The sequence below is a fragment of the Mizuhopecten yessoensis genome, unplaced genomic scaffold, assembly GCF_002113885.1.
Source record: "Mizuhopecten yessoensis strain PY_sf001 unplaced genomic scaffold, ASM211388v2 scaffold4631, whole genome shotgun sequence".
NCBI lineage: Eukaryota > Metazoa > Mollusca > Bivalvia > Pectinida > Pectinidae > Mizuhopecten > Mizuhopecten yessoensis.
In genome coordinates, this window is record NW_018405643.1 from 1,380,696 (window position 1) to 1,399,081 (window position 18,386).

Consider the following 18,386-nt stretch of genomic DNA (forward strand, 5'->3'; position numbering starts at 1 on the left):
GGGGGGGGAAATTGAAAATTTGTTGAAGCTGATCCTATATGTTGCTACATCATGATCAAAATTTATTGACAACATGATTACAAAACTTGTATGTTTTGCTCTCCTGAGAAAAAGTGCCCATGACCTTTTGCTATGTTGCAGCCTTCATCATCTGCCTTTTAGTCTTCTTTCCTCAAACAATATCTTCTAAATAGCCAAAAGGCCTATAGTAAAGGTATTGGTCAGTAGCATGCTGTGATGAAGGCGGGGCCGGCTATCAGTTTTGTTCAAATCAATGACTTGATGGACCAACTTTGAAGGTCGCATGAATTTGACCTTGACCCACATTGAAGGTCAAGTATAGGAGAATAGCAGGTGGGAGTTACAGGCTCATTGGGCCTCTTGTTCATTTTGACTGAACTTTGCACACAAATGTATTACAATAGAATATGAAAGTATAATGGACATTTGATATTTCTGAAGAAACGAAATATGATTAGTCCTTAAGAAGCGCGAATTGTCATTTACATTTAACAAAATGTCTCAGAGAATGAAGTTCTGTGATTGCAAACATCATAGTTTGTAATACAGTGGGTTTAACTCTTGTTCAATATCCACCTGTTTGAGTTGTTGTCTCAGCTCCACAACATCCACTAGTTTTAGTTGGTGTCTCCGCTTGACAACATCCACTAGTTTGAGTTGGTCACATTAAGTCTCTGCTCAACAAAATCTACTAGTTTGAGTTTGTGTCTAGTTAGACAACATCCACCAGTTTGAGTTTGTGTCTAGTTAGACAACATCCACTAGTTTGAGTTTGAATCTAGTTAGACAACATCCACTAGTTTGAGTTTGTGTCTAGTTAGAAAACATCCACCAGTTTGAGTTTGTGTCTCTGCTCGACAACATCCATTAGTTTGAGTTTGTATATCGGCTCAACCAAAGAGTGTGATATAGTGTATTTTAATGGTGTTAAGGTCATTGTGTACCTTGCTGTGTTTTGTAATGATGTGTGTTTGTGTCACCTCACTCTGTAATGGTGTGTTTTACATATATAAGTATGTGTCACTTCTCTGTTATGTTGTGTTGTATCAGTGTGTCACTTCTCTCTGTTATGTTGTGTTGTATCAGTGTGTCACCTCTCTCTGCTATGTTGTGTTGTATCAATGTGTGTCCCCTCTCTCTGTTATGTTGTCTTGTATCAGTGTGTGTCTCCTCTCTCTTTTATGTTGTGTTGTATCTGTGTGTGTCCCTTCTCTCTGTTATGTTGTCTTGTATCAGTGTGTGTCGCCTATTGTCTCAGCTCCACAACATCCACTAGTTTGAGTTTGTGTCTAGTTAGACAACATCCACTAGTTTGAGTTTGAATCTAGTTAGACAACATCCACCAGTTTGAGTTTGTGTCTAGTTAGACAACATCCACCAGTTTGAGTTTGTGTCTAGTTAGACAACATCCACTAGTTTGAGTTTGTGTCTAGTTAGACAACATCCACCAGTTTGATTTTGTGTCTCTGCTCGACAACATCCATTAGTTTGAGTTTGTATATCGGCTCAACCAAAGAGTGTGATATAGTGTATTTTAATGGTGTTAAGGTCATTGTGTACCTTGCTGTGTTTTGTAATGATGTGTGTTTGTGTCACCTCACTCTGTAATGGTGTGTTTTACATATATAAGTATGTGTCACTTCTCTGTTATGTTGTGTTGTATGAGTGTGTGTCACCTCTCCCTGTTATGTTGTGTTGTATTAGTGTGTCACCTCTCTCTCTTATGTTGTGTTGTATCAATGTGTGTCACCTCTCTCTATTATGTTGTGTTGTATCAGTCTGTTATGTTGTGTTGCATCAGTGTGTGTCACCTCTTGTTATGTTGTGTTGTAGCAAGGTGTGTCACCTCTCTCTATTATGTTGTGTTGTATCTGTGTGTGTCCCTTCTCTCTGTTATGTTGTCTTGTATCAGTGTGTGTCGCCTATTGTCTCAGCTCCACAACATCCACTAGTTTGAGTTTGAATCTAGTTAGACAACATCCACTAGTTTGAGTTTGAATCTAGTTAGACAACATCCACCAGTTTGAGTTTGTGTCTAGTTAGAAAACATCCACCAGTTTGAGTTTGTGTCTAGTTAGACAACATCCACCAGTTTGAGTTTGTGTCTAGTTAGACAACATCCACTAGTTTGAGTTTGAATCTAGTTAGACAACATCCACCAGTTTGAGTTTGTGTCTCTGCTCGACAACATCCATTAGTTTGAGTTTGTATATCGGCTCAACCAAAGAGTGTGATATAGTGTATTTTAATGGTGTTAAGGTCATTGTGTACCTTGCTGTGTTTTGTAATGATGTGTGTTTGTGTCACCTCACTCTGTAATGGTGTGTTTTACATATATAAGTATGTGTCACTTCTCTGTTATGTTGCGTTGTATCAGTGTGTCACTTCTCTCTGTTATGTTGTCTTGTATCAGTGTGTGTCCACTCTCTCTGTTATGTTGTCTTGTATCAGTGTGTGTCCACTCTCTCTGTTATGTTGTCTTGTATCAGTGTGTGTCTCCTCTCTCTATAACAGTATGTTGTATCAGTGTGTGACACCTCTCTCTGATATGTTGTGTTGTATCAATGTGTGTCACCTCTCTCTATTATGTTGTGTTGTATAAGTGTGTGTCACCTCTATCTGTTATGTTGTGTTGTATCAGTGTGTCACTTCTCTCTATTATGTTGTGTTGTATCAGTGTGTGTCACTTCTCTCTGTTATGTTGTGTTGTATCAGTGTGTGTCACCTCTATCTGTTATGTTGTGTTGTATCAGTGTGTGTCACTTCTCTCTGTTATGTTGTGTTGTATCAGTGTGGCACCTCTCTCTGTTATGTTGTGTTGTATCAGTGTGGCACCTCTCTCTGTTATGTTGTGTTGTATCAGTCTGTTATGTTGTGTTGTATCAGTGTGTCACTTCTCTCTATTATGTTGTGTTGTATCAGTGTGTGTCACCTATCTCTGTTATGTTGTGTTGTATCAGTGTGTGTCGTTGTATCAGTGTGTGTCACCTCTCTCTGTTATGTTGTGTTGCATCAGTGTGTCACCTCTCTTTTTTATGTTGTGTTGTATTAATGTGTCACCTCTCTCTGTTTTGTTGTGTTGTATTAATGTGTCACCTCTCTCTGTTTTGTTGTGTCACCTCTCTCTGTTATGTTGTGTTGTAACAGTGTGTCACCTCTCTCTGTTATGTTGTGTTGCATCAGTGTGTCACCTCTCTTTTTTATGTTGTGTTGTATTAATGTGTCACCTCTCTCTGTTTTGTTGTGTCACCTCTCTCTGTTATGTTGTGTTGTATAAGTGTGTGTCACCTCTCTCTATAACAGTATGTTGTATCAGTGTGTGTGTGTCACTTCTCTCTGTTATGTTGTGTTGTATCAGTGTGTCACTTCTCTCTGTTTTGTTGTGTTGTATCAGTGTGTCACCTCTCTCTGTTATGTTGTGTTGTATTAATGTGTCACCTCTCTCTGTTTTGTTGTGTTGTATCAGTGTGTCACCTCTCTCTGTTATGTTGTGTTGTATCAGTGTGTGTCACCTCTCTCTGTTATGTTGTGTTGTATTAATGTGTCACCTCTCTCTGTTTTGTTGTGTCACCTCTCTCTGTTATGTTGTGTTGTATAAGTGTGTGTCGCCTCTCTCTATAACAGTATGTTGTATCAGTGTGTGTCACCTCTCTCTGTTATGATGTGTTGTATCAGTGTTTCACCTCTCTCTATAACAGTATGTTGTATCAGTGTGTGTGTGTCACCTCTCTCTGTTATGTTGTGTTGCATCAGTGTGTCACCTCTCTCTGTTATGTTGTGTTGTCTCAGTGTGTCACCTCTCTCTGTTATGTTGTGTTGTCTCAGTGTGTCACCTCTCTCTGTTATGTTGTGTTGCATCAGTGTGTCACCTCTCTTTTTTATGTTGTGTTGTATTAATGTGTCACCTCTCTCTGTTTTGTTGTTATGTTGTGTTGTATCAGTGTGTGTCACCTCTCTCTGTTATGATGTGTTGTATCAGTGTGTCACCTCTCTCTATAACAGTATGTTGTATCAGTGGGTGTCACCTCTCTCTGATATGTTGTGTTGTATCAGTGTGTGTCACCACTCTCTGTTATGTTGTGTTGTATCAGTGGGTGTCACCTCTCTCTGTTATGATGTGTTGTATCAGTGTGTCACCTCTCCCTATAACAGTATGTTGTATCAGTGGGTGTCACCTCTCTCTGATCTGTTGTGTTGTATCAGTGTGTCACCTCTCTCTATAACAGTCTGTTGTATCAGTGGGTGTCACCTCTCTCTGTTATGATGTGTTGTATCAGTGTGTGTCGTTGTATCAGTGTGTGTCACCTGTCTCTGTTATGTTGTGTTGTATCAGTATGTGTCACCTCTCTCTGTTATGTTGTGTTGTATCAGTGTGTGTCAACACTCTCTGTTATGTTGTGTTGTATCAGTGTGTGTCACCTCTCTCTGTTATGTTGTGTTGTATCAGTGTGTAACCTCTCTCTGTTATGTTGTGTTGTATCAGTGTCTGTCACCTCTCTCTGTTATGTTGTGTTGTATCAGGGTGTGTCACCTCTCTCTGTTATGTTGTGTTGTATCAGTATGTGTCACCTCTCTCTGTTATGTTGTGTTGTATCAGTGTCTGTCACCTCTCTCTGTTATGTTGTGTTGTATCAGGGTGTGTCACCTCTCTCTGTTATGTTGTGTTGTATCAGTGTGTCACCTCTCTCTGTTATGTTGTGTTGTATCTGTGTGTGTCACCTCTCTCTATAACAGTGTGTTGTATCAGTGTGTCACCTCTCTCTATAACAGTATGTTGTATCAGTGTGTGTCACCTCTCTATGTTGTGTTGTATCAGTGTGTGTCACCTCTCTCTGTTATGATGTGTTGTATCAGTGTGTCACCTCTCTCTATAACAGTATGTTGTATCAGTGTGTGTCACCTGTCTCTGTTATGTTGTGTTGTATCAGTGTGTGTCATCGCTCTCTGTTATGTTGTGTTGTATCAGTGTGTGTCGCCTCTCTCTGTTATGTTGTGTTGTATCAGTGTGTGTCACCTCTCTCTATAACAATGTGTTGTATCAGTGTGTGTCACCTCTCTCTATAACAATGTGTTGTATCAGTGTGTGTCACCTCTCTCTATAACAGTATGTTGTATCAGTGTGTGTCACCTGTCTCTGTTATGTTGTGTTGTATCAGTGTGTGTCGTTGTATCAGTGTGTGTCACCTCTCTCTGTTATGATGTGTTGTATCAGTGTGTCACCTCTCTCTATAACAGTATGTTGTATCAGTGTGTGTCACCTGTCTCTGTTATGTTGTGTTGTATCAGTGTGTGTCACCTCTCTCTATAACAATGTGTTGTATCAGTGTGTGTCACCTCTCTCTATAACAGTGTGTTGTATCAGTGTGTCACCTCTCTCTATAACAGTATGTTGTATCAGTGTGTCACCTCTCTCTGTTATGTTGTGTTGTATCGGTCTGTGTCACCTCTCTCAGTAGTGGTGTGTGTGTTCCACATGAAGGTGTTTACCTGTACAAGACAGGATGCTGGTGCTGAAGCCTGATGTTAGAAACCCCCGGGGAACAGCTGACTAATTGTGGTGTGATAGCTATGTAAAGATAGTTGTTGTCTGAGGGACAGGCAGGTCCATTATTAAACAGGGATGACATCATTCAATTATGACAAAACTCTTTGTTACACTGTTTGTATGTTGGGATTGTTGTTTGGAGAACCGAGAGAGCTGTGTATACTGACAGTATTGTGACAAACAAATGTATTGTCTGGTTTTTCTTACTACTTTGGTATTGTAATAATACTGTATTTACTGATGCGAAGATCAGACACCGTAATAAGGTTCAGGAGAACACAAGCAATGATAAGTATTGTAGACATCTACGAGGCAGAGATAGAACATGTATTATACAGACAGAATTGTATGTAGTGGGTACAATTATAAAAAAAAAAATTGTCATTGTATTGTCTCTGATAGGCAAACAATTTCCCAAGGCCGAAGGCATATTGCTTTGATTGGTTCGTTAAGACAAGGAATAGCCCTGAAACTATAGCCTGGTAAAATGAGCTACCCGTGTAGCTAGAATAACATCCAACCTTTTCATTGTATTACTACATAAACATATAGTGACAAACACACAAAAATATTATAATAACGGCTCTATGTATGATGAGGCTTGGATAGATGAAAGGGTTTAGTAAATATCAAGTGAATTACACAACATTATTTACAGATGGTGGAAGCTGTTTGAAAAGTGACTCCCAAAGCAGCAATCATTTTTTGCAAAAAAAATGTATATAACAATTGGATGGCATTGGTAATGATACAACAAACCAATATAATTGAGATTTCTGTTGTGTATGTGTGAGCTGTATAAAACGTAGCTGCTGGTATGGTAGTATCTACCATAAAAATAACTTGGTGAGCAAATCGTCTTCGTGACAAACAGGTACATCTGAAATAATGAACATATGTTACTCATAGCTCCTGTATTGCCCAATTGATGCCGACGTAAGGCCTGGGGGCCAAAGTCTTATAAAAGTATCCACTGACTAACTTGTCGTGATTCTAGGGCCATATAGGACCACAGGGACAGGCCTATACCCAGTAATTTGTCGGTGAGCAGCTCCGTCAGCCCAGATCCTAATCGGCCTGTCCTGTTATATGCTCTGTGGTAGACGGCCAACCTTACAGAGTATGAGTACGAAGCATGCTGAGAACGGCGAGGTTTAGCTTGGATATAGTGATGCAGCTTTCTTATTGGATAGATTGATTTTTCTCATTCAGCATGGAATCAATTGCCGTTGATCAGTATTCCTGTGTGGTGTTGGGATCAGGTCTTCCGTCGATGTCGCCGTACCATTGCCCCACTCCCACTTGTTGAAGTTTGGCCGTTACAGTTGAATCAACAATACCAGTGCCATCATAGCAGGCTATAACCATCCATCAGTGTTCGGTTAAATCACTGGCTTTGTTTGTATACAACTACTAAGACTTTTTCTAACGCTGACAATTTATACTTGATAATGAAATTAATGAAATACATATTCGAACAAGGAGGTATAGTGATGATGCAATTTTTTTGATTTTTTTTTTGAGAAAAAAAATAATGTGGAAGATTTGAATCGATGATTACTGCATTTATCACTTAAATGAGAATTTCTGAAGTTTTATTTTTCCATTTTTATCTAATCGGGAGACTGGTTGGAACGTTATAAATTCTTCCATGTGACGTTGATGGATGGGTTGAAAGCATCGAGAATATTGATACGACACCGGGCTTGACTCTCGAAAAAAAAGTCTGAGTTATCATTTTCTGTTAACAGTCCAAGAAACTTCGCAACAAACATTTCCAACTTTCAAATTGACCTTATAAGGGCATTTGATTAATGCCTCTGTGGACGTTTAAGAGGACAAATTGGACAGAGGTTTACGATGAGTAACGATGCGATTGACAGAAGGCTCCGAGTAATTTGTAATCCATGTCGAGCTCTCGCTGTGTAGATTCCACAGTAATTAAAGTCTGTGTTGACTTAGAAACAGAAATGTTCAGGCTGTGGAATCTTCCCCGACTCTGAGGCACAGACCCGAAGGATAGATCGACGCAGCCAATAAACAGTGCAGGTCTTCATATTGAAAATCGGTGCGATATTGATGTGGGGTCGGAAATGTATGGCAATTTCATTGGGAATTATCTTGAACCGTGGAATAATATAACTTTTCAAAGAGAATTACTTGTATATGTATATGGTCATACAAATTACAGGTACATGTATGTATAACGTCATCTGAACCTATTTCCTTACTTTTAAGGTATAAGTAATGGAGATTAAATTCCGGACCATGTAACTCAACTGATGGCAACAATTATCCTCGGCTAATAATTCTCAATGACTACGCTATAGTGTTACTAAGCTCTACCGCTGTATAGAGACACAGTGTGTAACTTAAAACACGGATAAAAGAGATATTTTCCAGGCCTAGGGGTATAACCTTCATCAATTCAACATGTATTTGATCCTTTTTAACTATTGATTTTTATCCTATTCATGGACAAATGATGATCTATAATTGACGTGATCATGATGTGGCAGATTTTTTTTTTTGAAATTCAATATCTAAATCAATTTTCAGGTTATTGCTGAATTAATTTTAAATTAATACACCAAAATTTGGGAAGATCTATAAATAGTTACTTATTAATATATGGGCCTGCATTGTTCTACATAATTGATTCTCAAAATAATTTTTGCATGTTTCATTCTTGGAATGTATGTACAGATGGCACTTCAATTGGATGTCTAGGACAGACAGAGTTGTGGTCTCCTATACAACTAAGTGTGAGTAAGATATTTACAAGTAACAGAACATCGTGTGACTGGCTCTGTCTCATCACTTGGTAGTTCGTTGGATCGTAAAGAAATACCAGGAGTGTAAGACTATCCCTAAGTCAAAATGGAATATATGCGACTCAAATTTGAATTCAATTAAATATGACAGTGACTTTCCCTAAGTGTGCATCAGTTCTTATGTAACCTCCAGTGGTGAAGAGTTTCCCACATTGGTGTGTCACACAGGTCTGCTGTATAACTAACACTGGTAATGAAGATCTATAGTCTCTGATGACTGCATACTGTAGCAGGAAGTTAACACCGGAGGAACCATTATCTGTCCAGTATCACAACTCATCTGTCTCTAGGTCGTCTTACCTTCAGTAATTCACCTGGTGATCAGAAATCAAGTGCTGTTTTAGCTTAATTTTAAACTTCTTAACATCTCTACATCTTGTAAGCTTAGTTCTATCCTGTTTTTACCCTCAAGTGGATTTATCGAGTGGTGTTAGGTGAACCTGCTTGTGAATAATCCCTGCCATTCACTGAACATTTCTGCTTAAGTGGAATTTCTCCACCAGTAACTGTCGCCATTTTGTGAGCATTGACTTCTTTTTATAGACCTTGATTTCCCAGGGTAACCGGCTCAAGACGAATTTTAGAACGTCATAACTTCAGGTACTTTAATTGCGCTGAAAGCCACTCCGAAATTTAGTGCCGTTTTAGAGCAATATTGTTTCAGGTACTGAAGCTGTAGCTCGCTATAGAGACATTGGAGGTTCTGAAACCCTTGCTTACTTTGGAGACGTTTCTGTAGCCATTTCTGTCTGTAAGTGGTGTATATGTGTAAGTGTGCTGGATGGGTGTGTTAGAAGCTGTACCATTACACTAAGCCGTTGTATTGGTTTTATCGCAGTGGACACTTGTTGTAAGGGACTTACTTTGAGACCCTTTCTGATTGCTATTGTCCAAAAGACTGCCATCCATCACCTTAATAACAGTCGAGCACCTGTTTTGAGGACTTGGCTGACCAGTCCTTACGAGGGAGCTGCGTGGAGTACATGACAATCAGAGATGTAGATGATGAATGTGACGGGAACGTTGAGTTTGATACTTGACCACTGTAGGTCTCTGATGAGCTCATCAAAGTGGACGGACGAACCACACTGAGGAATTCAATTTCAGAATATGTCGGAATTCACTTAGGTTTCCGCTAATGAGTCTGAGTCTATGTGATGTTTTACAAATGAACTTCGTAGGAAGACCTCACACTTCTAGAATGATTCTATTATGAATCAATTTCAATCTGTCTGTACCCCTCAAGTGTTATTTTTTTTCCGTCCGTTCACTGTTGGGACACAACAGTTTCGGTCTTTTGACGCGTTGACGTCTTCTCTGACAGTGATATGACCGAAATTCTGTTGGTCAGTTGGCCAGAATGTGTTACAGTATCAAAAGTACTGGTCAGCTCCTGCGACTTGTGATTGCTGTGCCAAGATTGTCTCAATATGCAACGATTGATGGTGACAGAGTTACAGCTATATTTATTCATGATGGCTAGAATTGATCTCGTCTGTTTGATTTGATGGAGTACAGATGGATTCCATTTTATGCCAACAAACAACCAAGTGCTTGACAGAACATGGATGGGGTTTCTTACTTGGAAATTGTCCGTAGGTTTAGAAAAAAAAAATTATCGACAAGTGGTGGTCTGTCTTTTATTTTCATAATCCTAGCCAGCTAGCTATAGTGCACGGTCAACATAAATTGTGTGTTTGGCTGCATTTGTGGATGTTTTTTTTTTCCATGTGTGCGTTTTTGTGAAAATGATAAAGGAAAATAAGCCACATCGGCATTATTCTACAATGAATGGCCGAGGTGACGTCCATTCAAAATGTGCTTCTATGAAATCGTCCGAGTCTTGCACGGCAAACTTTCTAAAGAAATATGGCGATCAAAAATACCGGACTCGAAAGTTCAACCTGAACATGTACTGGTATGGCTCCTTGTATCGTAGACTTAACAGATGGGAGCGCACCTGGAGCTTACATCACAACCCCATATATGGTAAGATCTCGTTTGTGAAGTATGCACATATCTTTGAGTTCTTTTGAATTTTTTTTTTTTTTTTTTTTTTTTAATCATATATACCCTGGATTCTTTTATTAAATAGTTATGTAGTCTTCATATAGCCGTGTATTTTATTGTTCAGATCATTATATGGGTGTACAAGCTTAAATTTCCTAATACATATAGCGGTATATGTATTGGTAAATGTTATGCATGCTGATCATGTGTATGATATCGGCGTTTGAATATAAAGTGTGATAATAAATTGCTAAATTCAACACCAGTACTGCAATGAAATAACAATTTTGTAATTTAATAATAATAAAAAATCTTACTCCGATAATTCAATCCCAGCTTAATTTTATTTCAGAAGTATGGAAATAATCCATGATAATTGGATTGCCAGTGTTATAATATGTATATGAATCACAGTTACAATGTGTGGAATTGAATGATCACTGTACCAGCACTGTGATGTAGTTTATAGTTTGTCATGAGTGATTATAAGGTTCTGAGTTGAGTCGTCAGTCGCATGTACGTGTCATGTCGACTGACTCCTTATCTTCAGCATGCAGGTGCGTGACTGTACACAGATCCCTTGGGTTCTCTTGTGTAGTTCTGTTTCTGGTGTCACCGTCAAGTAGGAATATGGAACAGACAAAATTGTTGTCAACTGATAGCACTGTGTTTTTATTTGGTGTTCAGCGTATTGACTTGTATTAACAGATCCAGAAATCTATATTAAAACGTGAATGAGTGAGACCTAACTGGTACAATGTTGATAAGGACTACATGTGTGACATTATGTGGTTGCGTTTAAGGGTATATGCTACCTCACTGTGATGCCCATTATCTTTCCAAAATAGTTCCATGCTTAAGGCTATATGCTACCTTCTTGTGACATAAGGATGTATACTAACTAAAATACTATGACATGGAGACTTAAAGACGTAATTATTGCTACCTTCCTATGACATGAAGACCTAAGGATGTATGCTACCTTTCTGTTATATGAAGACTTAAGATGTAGCGCTATGTTACCTTACTGTGACATGGAGACTTAAGGGTGTATGCTACCTTACTTTGACAATTGGAGACTTAAGGATGCATGCTACCTTACTGTGACATTGAGACTTACGGGTGTATGCTACCTTATTGTGACATGGAGATTTAAGGGTGTATGCTACCTTACTGTGACATGGAGACTTAAGGGAGCATGCTACTTACAGTGACTTGGAGACTTAAGGGTGTATGCTACCTTACTGTGACATGGAGACCTACCTTACTGTGACATTGGACTTAAGGGTGTATGCTACCTTACTCTGACATGGAGATTTAAGGTTGTATGCTACAGTATTGTGACATGGAGACTTAAGGGTTTATGCTACTCTACTTTGATCCCATTTCCTTTTCAAAAAGAGTTCCACATCAAGATGTATGTAAAAGGTTAAAGAAATAGATGATACTTGGCTGATAGGTACTCCAGATTGAATACTATGATTACAGTCAAGTGGTTCTTGATTATTTTAAAGGAAAAGAATAAAATAAAGGGTATCTTAATTGTAAGTATAATGTGTAAAATAGCATATCACTTTGATGCCGGGAAAATCACAAGTATAATATTTAAGCTATTATATAACCTGAATTTTGTAATTTTATTATCCAGTAAAATCAAGTAAAATATTCCAGAGTACCTTTGATGGTGTTATATAGTTACATGTACTACCTGTAATGGTAATATACACCTGTGATGGTGTATAACTACCTGTGCTACCTGTGATGGTGTTACATACATGTACATGTAGTACCAGTGATGGCACTACATACCTGTAGTACATGTGATGGTGTTACATACCTGTAGTACCTGTGATGGTGTTACATACCTGTGATGGTGTTATATACCTGTAGTACCTGTGATGGTGTTACATACCTGTAGTACCTGTGATGGTGTTACATACCTGTAGTGCCTGTGATGGTGTTACATACCTGTCGTACCTGTGATGGTGTTACATACCTGTAGTGCCTGTGATGGCGTTACATACCTGTAGTACCTGTGATGGGGTTACATACCTGTAGTGCCTGTGATGGTGTTACATACCTGTCGTACCTGTGATGGTGTTACATACCTGTAACACCATCAAAGGTACTACAGGTATGTAACACCATCAAAGGTACTACAGGTATGTAACACCATCAAAGGTACTACAGGTATGTAACACCATCACAGTCACTACAGGTATGTAACACCATCACAGGTACGACAGGTATGTAACACCATCACAGGCACTACAGGTATATAACACCATCACAGGTATGTAACACTATCACAGGTACTACAGGTATGTTACATATCTGTAGTACCTGTGATGGTGTAACATACCTGTAGTACCTGTGATGGTGTTACATACATGTACATGTAGTACCAGTGATGGCACTACATACCTGTAGTACATGTGATGGTGTTACATACCTGTAGTACCCGTGATGGTGTTACATATCTGTAGTACCTGTGATGGTGTAACATACCTGTAGTACCTGTGATGGTGTTACATACCTGTAGTACCTTTGATGGTGTTACATACCTAGCGTACCTGTAATCGTGATATATACCTGTGATGGAGCTATACACCTTTATTACCTGTAATGGTCTTATATATAGCTTAATTACCTCTATAATTGGCGCATCTTAGGAAGTCGTCGTGTCTATAATCTGCACAGTTGATGTCTTACCGTTTTCATCAGAACATCACAAAATATTGATTAAATCATGTTTTTAAAACAAAAACAGCACAATTTGATATTTATGTCTCGGCACATTGTCTTTGATGATGCTGCAAATTGCTCAGCCTGCAGTACCTAAAGATTACAGGTATACCTATGCCTTCACATAGAGTGCTCTCAAGTCTAGAAACCATACATCCATATATGTATATATCTTGCAATTTGCAATGAAGGTCATTTGTAGCAGATTAACCGCCTCACACATCTTTCTGTGGGTTGGCTGTCTTTGATGTATATTGCAGGTCATTAGCCATCCTGATGAATCTACATAAAAAAGTCATAGTGCATTGTGAGAGCATTTAAATGTATCTTTGTTAAGTTTGAGGGAAAAAATCATTGGTTTCATGTAGACATTTAGGGTTTCGCGAAATTCCTCGATCGGACATGAAAGGTAACGGGTCATAGGTCTTAACTCATTCGCCCCTGAAATTTCATAATGAAATATTCTAACCTTTGATTTGGAAGAGTTCATATGTGTCTTCAGGGGTGAATGAGCTAATTTGGTTTTCACCGAGTATTCAGGAGTCGTTCCCAGTCCCGAAGTTGAGGTTTTCCTTTAACAAGAAACCACTTATACTCTACTGCGCTATTGAAGTAGAATAAAAAATTCATTAGTTGTGTTACTTTCACTATTTTAGGAAGTTAGAATATCATTCAACATGTGATCATTTAGGTATAGCATGATTTCAGTAGACCATATCCTGTCCAGAAAGAGTTGTGCTTCCTGAAAGTACTCTAGGGCCACGTGTGATTTCACATTAAGAAATCAGAATTTAACTTTGATGAGATACAGGTGCCTTTATCCTTTGATGGTTGATTAAGTTTCCTGTTTAATATTTCAGTAGATCCATAGGGGGCCAAATTGTGTACAAAAATCAAAATAAGTCAAAGTACGGTAACCGTAATATGTTATTGCCCTTGTACAAAAATAAAATTAGTGACCAAATTCTGCCCTTTCAAATTCATCACATAGGATTTCCAAATTGTTAAGTTTTTCAAAAAAAATATAATCTGTTTTTTAAAATAATGATATAAGATAAATTAAAAGATGTTTTCTGACATTGTTATGTTCTGAATGCAGCCTTTCAATAAAAGCTTTAAGTCATTCAGATTCTTTTCTAGCAGTTAAAACGTTTTACTTCCACAAACTTAAATCTGTACCTGGAAAGTTTCTTGTTACATTCCTGCAATATAGAATTATGAACCTGAAAGTGTCTATATTTTTGTACTGATTTAGTAAGGCAAGATAAATGTAAATTTTCACTTTAAGCGTACAAGAAGAAAATATTTATCATGCTCCCAATTATGGCGTATCATTAGCTTTGTATCTTATGGTATTTGGTCAAAGAAGGAATACACTGTTCTTGTTCAAGCAACACAAGTTTGTCATAACAGCTATATTATATCTATAATGTTACATAAGATGATGCTTAAGATATCTGAAAAAGTTGTAGACACGATGAAATGCAATTTTGAATTTCATAGAAATTATAACATAGTGATAATTAATCCTTATTGAGAAGTATGAGACAATTACCCTGCCAACTCAGATAGCTCAGTGATCCAGTCCTGACCGACACCGATCAACACTTCTCACAGTTTGTCTTTCCAAACATGATTAGAAGCATCATCACCATTTGACATATGATTCATGAGAAATGTCCGTCTTTGCCTTGTCTATTTATACATCAGGCGAGGTGAATTGAATTCATCAGGTTATTTTTAAAAGTTGCCAGTATGCATATATGTCTAACACATTTAATAGTCAGATGTTAAAACATCCAATGATTTATTTAAACATAAATACTGACTATGATCTCTTTACCAATAAATACTTCATCACCTGACTTTCACCTTTTAACATATATACTGTACCAGTATTGTGAGTTTTTTATTGCAAAAATTGTATATTTTCTTTGAAGTTCTGTCAAAAGAAAGATGGTTCTGCATAAAATTCCTTAAATTCACATTGATTCCTGAGTATTTTGATATACTACCTCCGTGAGTATCTCTTAACATCTCGCTATTGTGAGAATTATGTATCAAACTTGGTCCATGTAATAAAAATTTCAGGAGCACCTGAAGTTTCTGCCCCTGGAGATCACTTAAAATTTCCCTGTTTCCTTATCAGCGATGGGATCGCTTAGAACTGCATTAAACAGATGTTTTATATAATGGCAAATTTCCATAGTTAGGTTTTACATCATATAGCAGATGGTTTCATGTGACAAGGATCTAAATTAGTCTTACATTATAAAACAGGTGTTTTATACAGCAAGTATCCAAAAGTCTTACATTTTAAAACAGGTGTTTCATATAGCAAGTATCCAAAAGTCTGACATCCTAAAATATATTTCATATAGTAAGTATCCAAAAGTCTTACATTATAAAACATGTTTCATAAAGCAAGTATCCAAAAGCCTTACATTATAAAACAGGTGTTCCATAATAGCAAGTATCCAAAAGTCTTACATTTTAAAACAGGCATTTCATATGGCAAGTATCAAAAGTCTTACATCCTAAAATATGTTTCATATAGTAAGTATCCAAAAGTCTTACATTATAAAACATGTTTCATAAAGCAAGTATCCAAAAGCCTTACATTATAAAACAGGTGTTCCATAATAGCAAGTATCCAAAAGTCTTACATTTTAAAACAGGCATTTCATATAGCAAGTATCCAAAAGCCTTATATTATAAAACAGGTGTTCCATAATAGCAAGTATCCAAAGATCTTACATTGTAAAACAGACGTTTTATATAGCAAGTAATTAGTATCGAAAAGTCTTACATGAAAAACATGTTGTTTCCTAGGCACTAAGGTGAAATGTACCACTACAGCATTTATAATTAGAAGAGTTCCACTTGTCGACTTGGAGTAGTTTCCCTTCTGTATAGAAGAAGGCAAAAAGGCATTTTCTGGCTGAGAGTTACTTCCCCTGTCAAGGCATTCATCTTTCATTTTGATTATTCCTGGCTAGTAACATTGGTCAAGTGTAACATTTTCAGTACACTCTGCATTTAACACAAGTAGGTTCTTCTTTAAACACTCAACTATAAGTCAGTAAAGTATGATGTATTACCAGAAGTGATTTATATGGGTCGTGGGAATAACATATTTTAACTTTATGGTACATACTCTTATTTACATCATGAAATATTCTGTTGTTTCTAGCAGGAAGTAAATGAAGGTCTTACATCATAAGCTAAATATACACTTTATACAGTGGCAATTCAGACAATAGACCAATTGTTGCTATCTTAACCAAATGGGCTATTCAAAATTTTATTTTATGTTTCTTTTAGATATAAGAACACAATAAGTAATATTAATGCATTTCTCATGTTTTTACGATTATTGTTTCTCGTAAACTTCTGCGATGTTTTCATGACTTAAACGATCGTAATATATCATTCATATTGTTCTCAAACTAGTTTTATTAACACTTTGGAATTAACTATCATTCACGACAGACCATTTGTGGAAGTTGTATGTATTATTTCCATACTACCTAAATGCACGAATACCACTTAACATCGAAAACCAAATACGGGAAATTTTATCGCTAATGCAATATCATCTGTTACTGCTATTGCACATGGTATATATATCTAAATGAAATGCATGAATTTTCACAATTTTGAAATCAAATGGACTTTTAATCAATTTTAAATGAATGTGATATGAAATTCAAATGCATTCAGATATATTGATTAAATGAAAGAAGATGTAAGTTATATAGGTTGATTATAATGATAGCAGTATCAATAAATTTCAGAATTTGATTAAATGCTTTATTAACCCTTTCACCACTGTAGACCATAATTGAATCCTCCAGATCAATGCATGGTAAAGTCTACTAAAGTTACATAGGGGTGAAAGGATTAAAGAATGATGGATCCATAAAATATTTTTTTATGGCAGTTGGCTTTAATTTCACAAATGATTAATTTTAATAATTCAAAACTGAATGTTTTAAATCAAATTTAATTTCTCCCAGCTTATTTTTTTTAGTGGATTGTAGTATTTGATTTAATTTCACATAATTTAATATTCAAACATTTTGTTTTGTAAAATGCCTCGTTTTTGTACTGACGCAGTTAATTTGAACCTCCTTGATCATATTAAATTATTCAAATCAAACTGAATGTCAGGGTCAATTAATTTCCTAACGAGGCAAATCAAGGTCTAAGATGATCAAGATAATTACATTTTATAAAAGATATTGGATTTTATTTCAATTGATATCACATTTTCTCAGACAAATGACAAGTAATATTTATCTAACCATTAATCTAGTCTAAACCATTATTTACCAAACATGGTATACAGGTTTCTTAGTAGAGAACTCTTTTGTAAAAGAGGTACATTATGATAGATTACCGTACATCCTTAACTTGATAAATCAAAAAACATTATTTGAATACCTGACTTAAAGCCTACGAACACTTCAATGAAAATTAACATTGCCAGATTTTCTGTTTAAACTAATGTAAAAAATGTGTGTTGTAAACAATTTAAATTGACTGTGCATGAAAGGCCATATATAGTCATTTTCCAGCTCAACACGGCATTTGCCGTGCATAGTTGAAAAGAAATACATTTTTTTTTTTTAAATCTGGTTTCATACAAATATTGTAAATGATATTCTGGTTAATGCACAAAATTGTTTGCACAAACTCCAGGGGTGTTTAAGGTCTTATTTGAGCTACAGAATTGACACGTCTGTAGCCACAGTATCCTAGTAGTACCTCATCCTTATTGATACTTCATGCTTTATCAAGGATTTTCCACATGTTGCAATGTTTGCTGTTCTTGGAGGACCCGGAAGGTTAATAACTTAGTCAAAACAAATCTAAGAGGGAATCGTGACATTTAGAAACACAGTCACAATTAATACATTGTTTAACGTACCACAAAACTCTAATTATCAAGCAGGCATTTTTCGTCGCAATGATTCTGATTATTGGCAGACAGCTTGATAATTTGCCTTGTCTGCTGTGTAAAGATATCTAATAAACCGGTAGAACACACCCACTCTAATGGCGCTTGTGTGGAAATGTGAAATGTTTTGTTCATCTGGTGTGATTAATTTCAAAATTCCTGCCTTTAAATTTCATTAATCAACCGAAAGTAAACACTACACTTTGAAGATTTCATCCGCCTGACAATTATTGCTAAATTATAAACCTTTTATGTTCATTCGACGACT

At 36.8% G+C, this 18,386-nt stretch overlaps 1 protein-coding gene across 4 annotated transcripts in view; it reads left to right on the forward strand.

Annotated features, from left to right (window-relative positions):
* The window catches only part of LOC110449543 (protein Fe65 homolog), a 159,995-nt gene that overhangs the window by 76,207 nt on the left and 65,402 nt on the right, over positions 1-18,386 (forward strand). For 3 of the 4 annotated variants that reach the window (XM_021496486.1, XM_021496489.1, XM_021496488.1), the window contains exon 1: positions 9,609-10,389. The exons of the other annotated variant lie outside the window; for it this stretch is intronic. In XM_021496486.1, the coding sequence (XP_021352161.1) occupies positions 10,149-10,389 (241 nt within the window). In that variant the 5' untranslated portion in view covers positions 9,609-10,148. Of the gene's footprint in view, positions 1-9,608; positions 10,390-18,386 lie in introns of those variants that run through there. 4 annotated transcript variants of the gene reach the window in all.